This window comes from Sinocyclocheilus anshuiensis, unplaced genomic scaffold (genome assembly GCF_001515605.1).
Source record: "Sinocyclocheilus anshuiensis isolate Anshui unplaced genomic scaffold, SAMN03320099.WGS_v1.1 scaffold702, whole genome shotgun sequence".
NCBI classification, from domain to species: Eukaryota; Metazoa; Chordata; class Actinopteri; order Cypriniformes; family Cyprinidae; genus Sinocyclocheilus; species Sinocyclocheilus anshuiensis.
Window position 1 is genome coordinate 2,423,046 of NW_015548184.1, and position 9,628 is coordinate 2,432,673.

At 36.1% G+C, this 9,628-nt stretch overlaps 2 protein-coding genes across 3 annotated transcripts in view; both read right to left on the reverse strand.

The window, feature by feature from the left end:
* The window catches only part of LOC107704965 (regulator of chromosome condensation-like), a 10,164-nt gene extending 7,146 nt beyond the window's left edge, over positions 1 to 3,018 (reverse strand). Inside the window, exons 1-6 of one of the 2 annotated variants that reach the window (XM_016508057.1) lie at positions 2,843 to 3,018; positions 1,946 to 2,044; positions 1,350 to 1,537; positions 1,049 to 1,228; positions 873 to 969; positions 665 to 787 (exon numbers count right to left, since the gene is read on the reverse strand). In XM_016508057.1, coding sequence (XP_016363543.1) covers positions 665 to 787; positions 873 to 969; positions 1,049 to 1,228; positions 1,350 to 1,537; positions 1,946 to 2,021 — 664 coding nt within the window. In that variant the 5' untranslated portion in view covers positions 2,022 to 2,044; positions 2,843 to 3,018. Of the gene's footprint in view, positions 1 to 664; positions 788 to 872; positions 970 to 1,048; positions 1,229 to 1,349; positions 1,538 to 1,945; positions 2,051 to 2,842 lie in introns of both variants that reach the window. The other variant, XM_016508056.1, reaches the window with a different exon arrangement.
* A 2,384-nt stretch (positions 3,019 to 5,402) lies between these two features.
* The window catches only part of LOC107704841 (phosphatase and actin regulator 4B-like), a 38,076-nt gene continuing 33,850 nt past the window's right edge, over positions 5,403 to 9,628 (reverse strand). Inside the window, exons 8-15 of the mRNA XM_016507863.1 lie at positions 9,316 to 9,626; positions 8,126 to 8,421; positions 7,747 to 7,777; positions 7,087 to 7,142; positions 6,235 to 6,296; positions 5,944 to 6,081; positions 5,674 to 5,750; positions 5,403 to 5,582 (exon numbers count right to left, since the gene is read on the reverse strand). Coding sequence (XP_016363349.1) covers positions 5,567 to 5,582; positions 5,674 to 5,750; positions 5,944 to 6,081; positions 6,235 to 6,296; positions 7,087 to 7,142; positions 7,747 to 7,777; positions 8,126 to 8,421; positions 9,316 to 9,626 — 987 coding nt within the window. The 3' untranslated portion in view covers positions 5,403 to 5,566. The remainder of the gene's footprint in view (positions 5,583 to 5,673; positions 5,751 to 5,943; positions 6,082 to 6,234; positions 6,297 to 7,086; positions 7,143 to 7,746; positions 7,778 to 8,125; positions 8,422 to 9,315; positions 9,627 to 9,628) is intronic.

The window sequence follows — 9,628 nt, forward strand, 5'->3', positions numbered from 1 at the left end:
CCTGACAGAACTGGAGAGGATCTGCAAGGAGGAATGGCAGAGGATCCCCAAATCCAGGTGTGAAAAACTTGTTGCATCTTTCCCAAAAAGACTCATGGCTGTATTAGATCAAAAGGGTGCTTCTACTAAATACTGAGCAAAGGGTCTGAATACTTAGGACCATGTGATATTTCAGTTTTTCTTTTTTAATAAATCTGCAAAAATGTCAACGATTCTGTGTTTTTCTGTCAATATGGGGTGCTGTGTGTACATTAATGAGGAAAAAAAATTAACTTAAATGATTTTAGCAAATGGCTGCAATATAACAAAGAGTGAAAAATTGAAGGGGGTCTGAATACTTTCCGTACCCACTGTAACTATAGACATGTAAATATTTTCAAAATATATTCTGTACGTGTGTGTATTTATATATACATAAGAATACACAGAACACGCATATTATGCAAACAAAAACTATTAATCACGATTAATCGTTTGACAGCACTAGAAAAAAAGTTGTTCAAATTGTAATTTTTCATAATATTCCTGTTTTACTATTACTATTTTGAATAAATAAATGCAGCCTACATTAGCAATAGTTATAGAAAAGTTGTTTTGGAACAATAAGTATATTTTCTAACTGTTATTCAAATGGTGACAGTTTAATCAAAATGGAGATACATACTCAATCCCTTCCTGCCTCCGCGGTTAGCAAAGTGCTCAGCCACACGGCCCAGCTGTCCTTGTTCTCCACATCCTGAGGTGTACAGCTCTCCATTCACAGTCAGCATCACCAGGTGGTCATTTCCTTTAGAATGAATGCAAAATATTACTATGCAGATTAGTTACATAGACAATGGCATAAAGCTACAGCTTGAATTCCTATGACCCACCTGAGACTATTTTAACCACGGGCTTGTCTATAGGAACTTTGACAGGCAATGTGCATTTTTTCATAGGCTCCAGAAGTCCAATGACACCATTATTGTCCTGCAATAGAAAAGATAGGTCAATCAAAACTGGTACAATGTTTCTACTCCACTGTAGGATATAAAAAGGCTATACTCACTCTAAAAGAGCCCCAGACATAGACGGCCCCCTCCTCCATGAGGGCAGCTGTGTGACTGTCCCCTGCAGAAACCTGCACCACTTTTTCACCAAGGTCCACTTTGGCTGGCACCATCTCTGAGCCCTCATCTGAAGTGTCACGGCCCAGCGCGCCCTCATCATTACAGCCAAATGTATAAATCTACACAGGGATTAGAGAAAACAGGAAGGATATCAGAAAGATATGATAAAATAACATTGAACGATCTTGTTAGTGGGCTCTGCACAAAGCTTCTGATTAATTTCTTTTGTACTCAGCTTACATTTCCTGTGTCGCTGAGGCAGACTGTATGCATGCCTCCAGCCACGGCCTGCACAATACCCTCAGGAAGAGTCACCAGAGCTGGTCTCTTCCTCTCCAGCACATCCTCTCCCAGGCCAAGCTGCCCAACATCACCCTGCCCCAGAACAAGAACCAGGCCCTTCTCCTGCCCGTGACTAACATGAGAGACTACAAACAACCACAACAACACAATGCATGAGATTTAACAGAATGCTTTTCAGATTTAGATCTTACAGAAAAACAACTTGTGCATTTCTGTTATTATTTGACTCCAATAAGACTGGCTGTGATCTGTAGTACCACATTCAAGCACTGATATAAAACTCAATATTATAGCTATAATGGCAAAAAAAATTTCAGATGCTGTGGACTCTTGCATTTCCATGGAAATAATTTTCTTTTCAACCATTTGTAAAGACTGCCTCACAATTAAAACAAAGAAAGGTTTATCGTTTTTAGTGTAACTTATTTAAGAGAATCTCTCCCCTAAATGGCACATAAAAAACAATTGGCAAAAACAGCTACAATGTGGGTCAGTTTAATCAAAGGTCTGGCTATATGAAAATAGAGACTTGCCTTTTTGTTTTTTCACAACCGTTGAGTCCTCAGTTGCTGCAATTGTTTGTCTCTTGACAGCTTTTTTTGCAGGCATGGTGACTCAATTCTTGACAAAACCTAAAACTAGAAATGTTAACAATAAAGGAACTTCCTATATACTAGTAATAGTAAATAGAAAGTGTGTGAGTGTGTGTGTCTGTATATGTATATATATTTGAACTATAGGCCAAACTAACAGCATTTGAGGCCTACGCGTAAAACATGCCTGGTTTGCTGTAATGTATAGAAAAATATACATTCTGCTTTCAAATCCTCAAACTCCTATGAAACTAACAAAACTTTCCAGGATCTGCATTGCTGTACAGGGCTTTTTATACTGACTATATATCGTCTCTGCTTGTTTGGGCATCCATTTCTAAAATGTTGCCAAGTTAGGCAACTGGCTAGATGTTGAAACAGCCATTCTGTTGTCTGGCGCTGACTTCACGCTCTATGACTGACAGCGGCAAATGCTTGATGGCGGTTTATCGGCCAAACATGGCATTGGAAAGAACAGACTCTTACTTTTTATGGTTTATACATCATTTTAATGCAGGAAATGGTTTAAACATGGCGGAATAAGATCTGAGCTCGAGTTCAACCCGCTGAAAGTTTAAACAGATCAAGCCTTATGCTGTGACACTTTGGAGTCCGAGGCTAACATGGTTCAACCACGTAACGTTGGGTTTGACCATTAGTTATTTCAGAGATCACATCTCACAAGATCGACTAGTTTAAATAAGATTAAGATCAATGAATGAATTAAACAGGACCAAACATGTTTGTTCTGCACACAGCTCACTTGCAGTTGCGGTCCAAAGCTCTGTTTGTATTACATTTCCTAGGTTTCTGAGAGACTTATACTTATTATCTTACCGTCGGAAGGCAGCTGAGATGAAAACCTACACTTATGAGTGAAAATAGCCCAGGTTCAAAGCATTTGCTTGTTCGAGGAGGTTTGTGAACACAAGTAACTCCTTGAGACTGAGAACGTTAGGCACGCGTCTCACTCCCGCTCTACTTCATGTGTTTCACTGGAATCGCGCTAATAAACAAATTCGCATGCGCCACCTATTGGAAAGGCGGGTTGGAAAATGTTGTGCTTGATTAACAATCGTCATTTCACTTTAAAATTAAACGTTTTTTTTTTTTTTGCCTTAATCATTTTTTTTTACATTTGTGTTTAATAGGCTTCAGCTAGTTATGGTCAATTATTGTTAGAATGAATTATATACTTTTAAGACATTCATTAATATTTTGAACTAAAAGTTTTTTATATTTTCAATTAATTTAATTTTAGTGTAGGTTTTTGTAACTGCGGTATGTGCTTTTTTTGTTATAGTTTTTAATATTAGGCTATTATTATTTGAAAAATATTTTTATTTCGCTTTAATTAATTTTTTATTTCAGTTTTAGTAATTCAACTACTTCAAATAAAATGTATTTCAGTTAAAAATACTTGTAGAAGCTGGAAAGAAAACAAAGAATACTGGAGTATGTTTCACAAGAAAATTCTATTTCAGTCTTTCTACCGCAAGGTTTCATTCAGTACTTAATTCAATATTACTTGCCATTTCTTTGTAATTATTTGTGAAATTTACTAGCAATTTCTGAGTGAAAATTAAAAAAACAAATTTTTTTAAGCATAGTTAGTTGCCAAGGCAACATTTCTCATTTTGATTTTTAGTTTTTCATGTTTAATATTATTATTATAATTAATTTGTTTTTCAGCTTTATTTGAATTACCCCAAATATTTGTTGTCGTTTTAGTTTTGGTTAACAATAACACCAGGTCAGACACCAGGAAGCCTCTACAGACGTAAAATTATAGACACAATTACATAAATTAGTTATCTTACCTGTTCCTGGCCCTTTCTCTCTAAAACCTCAACACACCTTTGATGTTATATGCTTGTGGCACATTGTTGTCTCTTTTGCAATGCATTATGCACATTTGTAATTGCAATTTTTCGACTGTGATTACTCATATTTGCAGTATAATTTCTCATTATTTGGACATTAGATCTTAGAACTGTGAAAAGAAGGGCCTACAAGGACCATAAATTTTCTTTGAGTAACATCTTTATTTCGGAAGTTCTGGACCCCAGAATATCTGGCTTTAGACATTTACACCATTACTGTGTGTGCACAAAATGATACAGTCAATATCATAAGAAAGCAGGCATTTGTAAGAAAAATGAGAGTGACAAACATTATCGTTAAGCATTTTAATTTAGATTTAGGTGTTTACATCTAAACAGCAAATTTGTCAATTTCTAAAAGTTCACATATAATTAAAAAGCAAGAATATACAACGCTACATTACATTGTAGTGTTGAATAATACACTAATAATTTTGTGCTTAAAAAAATAGTAACCTATATGAGTTTCAATATATTTAAAATATTTTTCAAAATAAAAGGAAGACAAGATATACACAAACAGTCAGGTTCATCTACAGAATGGATCTGTACAGCAGAGCAATTCCTATTATCCTACTGGCCAAAAAAAACCCAACATAAATGACAAAATAATTGGAAAAAATGAAGAAGAGTTCCTGCCGCAATAACCTCCCTGCCTTCACAAAAACTTCATTTCTAGAGCTGTATCAGTGCGTGTCCGGACTAAACTCATTCTCCTTTTAAATGGGCAATAAATAATCAGGAAATCCTTTTATTTATTTAGAAATAAAATATTCTGTAAACACGACTTCAACACTTCTTAAAACTGAAACAGCTGGACCTCACTTTTACAGAAGGCGATATGATAAAAAAAAAAAGATCACAGTTTTGCTGTAGATCAATAGTGAAATATGAAATGCTTACATAACATTCCACCTAAAACTGATCCTATTTTCTTCTATTCCTCTCTCAAACAGCGAGGACCACAAATTAAGGGGGGATCTGAAACCCTGTCTTGAATAAAGAGGGCCAAAGCCAATGTTATGAATAAAATAAAACTTGTGCCTTAAAGTTTCTAACATTATGAACGTTCCAAAGAGTCAAACTAAGCGAAAAAATTACAGCAGCCTATACAAACATACACAAATACACAATTATCATTCAGGCTCAGACCTTACTCTTGCAGTTCTTCTGTCTGCCCCGCTATGCTCAGTAACTAACACTTACTGTAGTATTACTGTATTTATTATTGTCACATCATTATTATTACTATTATTTTTAACTTTGTTACACTTCCCTGAAAGGAAATAACGTTTATCATATGAAGTAAAAGCAGAAAAAAGGCCATTCAGAGGGTAGAGAGAGGAATATCTGCCATTGGCACAAGTAACATCCTCTAATAAGTCCTTCATTGCCTCTCTGTCTTGGCACATGGGTCCCCTAAAGTCCAGGAGAAATACTGCATCTGTCCCCCAGGGGTCACCCGTCCCACACGTCAGTGGGTGGACAACTGAGAAACGGTTTGTTTTGATTGGTTTCTGAATGCTCCAGGCGTCCCTGTGCATCTGAAGAAGTACATTCATAGTAAAAGCAGTCTGAAGGAGCTCTGACACCCTGAGGCTCCTCACCCAAAAAACAGCTATTTCTTCCCAATATCCACCGGCCTTTAAGTGCTTAATTTTCCAGTTAAAAGACGCTGTTAAGGACGATGGAATCTAGAAATGACATAAAAATGAAAATACAAGGTTAGATGCTTTGCACAAGAAGTTTCTGTATTTTTATGTTGCAAGTAACCAGTACACTTGCCTTGTATAAATTCTGCTTTCCTCATGCACTTCCATCTCGGAGCTCTTAAACTCGTTGAGCTCTTTACGAATAGCAGCCTAAACAAACAGGTTAGAGTTGGGTGATCACATGTAGAGCAGATATAGATCAATAAGCAAGACATTTAAAAGAAATCAGTGTATTTTGAGACTATTTATAATCTAAAAGACTGAAGACAAATGATATATAAAGATCTCTAGATCTTTATATAGACACAAATGTGTGGTTGCAATTTTTATTTTGTAGATGTACCTTGTCTGCGGGAGTGAGTTTGGTCCATGGCTTGTCAGCACGGCGGTCGTAGTCCTGAGCGCATGTGACCTCCACGTACTCGTGGAAACGTAATATTTTTCGAGCCTGTAGTTCGGCAACAGTTGGTCGTTGACTCAACTAAAAAAAGAAAACAGACAGAGGCATGTCACAAATGCTGTCAGTTTGATTCAAATTCCTTGGAGCATTATTAGATTCATTCTCAATTCTTGCTAAAATCAACATTAATGTTATATTCCAGGTCCAATGTCATGCGAGCAAACCGAATCGCACCTTTCTGGTGAGTCTGCGCTTGATCTCCCTGACCTCTGCTTGTCTGTCTGCTTGATTTTTGGCTGGAGAGAAATGAGAGATAACATCAATACCAATCAGGTCGATTCAAAACCAATTTCATAGGAAAATTGTGTGGAGTATGATAAACTATTAGTGCATTAAAGTACAAAATAAAAGTGGAAAGCAAAGTACTTTGGATCTAATTTCACTTCATACGGAGAAAATATCATAAACTAAACCACATAGGCTCATTTGAGAGAAACAAAAGCAAGGACTTCACTCTATTTAGCAGAAAGTATCATTAATGTCTGCCGGCATATGAAACCAATAGAGACCGAGAGTAAAATATATGTGGGTCAGTGTCAATCCCTCAGTGAACACAGAGGGAATAAATGAACAGGAATAAATGAGTAACTAATGAAACGAGGGAAAAGGGACAGAACTATGGAACGATATTCCGGACAATTTTAAAATAGAATAGCAAATTGTATTTTCAATTGCGTTTTCAATATGTGGACGCATAAATTGTGACATAATCCAAATGCAATTGCAAATCCTGCATTACCGTTTGCATTTTCGCTTTCGCGAACGCACAGTGACTGCCAAATTTCAAATGAAAAAGCAAAGTCCATTTGCAGCTGTATTTCCCATGTCTTAGGAGTTACGAGCCTGTCATATTTAAATAGCAATATTAATTACCAGTCTGCTTTTTCACTCTCGCTGCGTCGCGCATGTAACCTGCTGCTATTCTATTTGAAAATTGTCCGGAATATCGTTCCATACAGAACAGAACGGAAGCAGGAAGATAAATCACAATACAATAACTGGAGTGAGTATAAAGAGGCAATTTACGCTGGAGAATGTTTCTCTGTTCCAACTCCTCAGCAGTAGGTCTCTGGCTCAATCGCCTACAGAAAAAAAAAAAATGCATATATTCTCTTTACACATTATACAATATTCAAATAGTTAACTTAAATGTTATTTTTTTTAAATAATTATAATAATTTTAATTATAATAAATAACAAAAATATTATTATTTATTTGTATTTAAATATATATGTAATTTAATATTTATATACATATACAAGTTTATATATAGCCAGTAGGTGCATATACACACACAGCATACATACATACATACAGGAAAAACATAAATAAATAAAGATATTTATATTAATAATTTAATATTATTATTAACTATTTAATAATATTTATATTTATTTATTCATGTTTTTTTTCCCCCATATGTATGTACGTATGCATGCTGTGTGTGTATATGCACCTACTGGCTATACATATACATATACATATACATATACATATACATATACGTGTGTGTTTGTAAGTGGCACTTTTCAACAAACACATTGAAACATATATTGTTTTTACATGCTGTGGTCATTAGATAATATTTTATGCAATTTACTCATCAGGATTTTGAAATATAATGCCCACTTTTCACATAAAATCGAGTCTCACTTGACTTTTTCATACTGAATATCCAAATTCACTCGGTAGCAGAAGCCCTGCTGGCCAGAGCACCTGCAGCGAGCAAACACACATGCGCACATGCATGCAGTCAGAAGTTCTGGCTCTCTTTTATATGGACAGATGTCCGAGTATACGATTCTACAAAAAAAACCACTGTGAAATGAATAACGACAGCAGAAGGCACTTTCTAAACACACAAACACAAATGTATTAAAAAAAAAAATGTACAAATGTAATTTTAAATTTTATATTTATAAAAAAAGAAGAGATAGTTCGAAGAGATAGTTAGTTAATTAAAGTTATTAATTTTCACAATATTAATGTTTTTATTGTATTTTTTAACAAATAAATGCATTAGTCAGCACATGCAATGTATAGTAATAAAAGCTATTCACATACTTGGTGGGCTGTCGTCATCCTCGTCTTCATCTGAATCATCGTCCTTGTACAGCACGGGCCCATCCGAGTCGCTCTCCTCCGGCTGTTGATCTTCCTCATCTTCCTCCTCCTCGCTGCTGTTGTTTCCTTCAGGGATGATGCTGATGCTCAGATCCCCCACCAGGCATCTGCGGCTACGAGGCTCAAGTTCTGGCTGGGACTGAGGGGATGGGAGATGATCAGGTGGAGGTTCCTCATCGTCGTCATCATCGTCCTCTTCTTCCTCCTCCTCTTCATCAGAGTAGTCATCTTCATCCCTGCATAAATAAAAATCTATTTCATACAACAGGATCCATATGCGTGTAATAAAATGTACTGTTTTTTTCAAGAGAGACAGAAAATATACTTTTTTTTTTTTTTTTTGGAGAAAAACGTCATCAGAGCCACATAACGCAGGACAGATTTGAACCAGCATCTCCCAAATATTTACGGAGGGAGAGGCAGCAAGAGCATACAAAGGAAGTCCAAAAAATTAAGTTAATATTTCTAAAAGTTAATAAAAATAATAAATAATTAAAGTTAATAAAATGGATGTTATATAACTACATTTGACTCATGTGATGTTTTGGCACAAAAATTTCTGGGGATCACAAGGAAAAATGATATGATATCATGACCCCTTTTATATGTAATATTTTCTTTGAGAAGTTTAAAATACAAGTAATTATAAGTGTGTCACTATATACAGTAGGTTTAGTAATATAAGCTTGCTTTGTAATTTTGCAATAAATAATTGTCGCTGTTGCTTGTGAAACAGTTTACATTACAGGCCCAATTTTTTATTTATATTTTTCTTATATATACACATATAAAAAATATAAAACTACAAGCTTAAAGAGAAGGACGTGCTAAAATTTGGCTTCAGCAGTATAGAGGCTGACGCAATGTAATATCTTTTTAAGTTATATTTATTATACAAAAATGATCCGTTCACAATAAGAACTATAATACATATTTACAAAATATGTGAAGTGAATTTTCATTTCATGCCAACTTTAACGTTATCATAAAGATTTTTTAAAGTGCTTTTTTCTTTGTTTTGTTGTGCAGCAACAAAACAATGTTTAAAAAAATATATTTTTTATTTATAATTCAATTTTTTGATTGACGGCTCTATTAAGAAGTACAGAAAATGGCCAAACTTCACTCACAGTTTGAGAGGCTGGATGGTGACTGGCAGTGGGCGGCTGCCCTGGTACTCTGGTGGTGTCTCAAACAGAAGTGAGTGGGCACGCTGGGAGCCATCTGGGTGTGGGAGAGTGGGTCCTGGGCTACTGAGCGCCCTCTGGATCATGATGTGTAAGGGAACAGGGGCTTGACGGGCTGGTGGTTCCTCCGGAGGGCTGGGAGGGTCAAAGTGGACAGGAAGTGGCTGGGGCAGGGGGTAGGGGTAGGAGTGTTGGTGGAGGAGATGATGGGTGTGGGCCCGTGGTGGGGAAGGGGGGAGGTGTGTGGGGAGGGGGG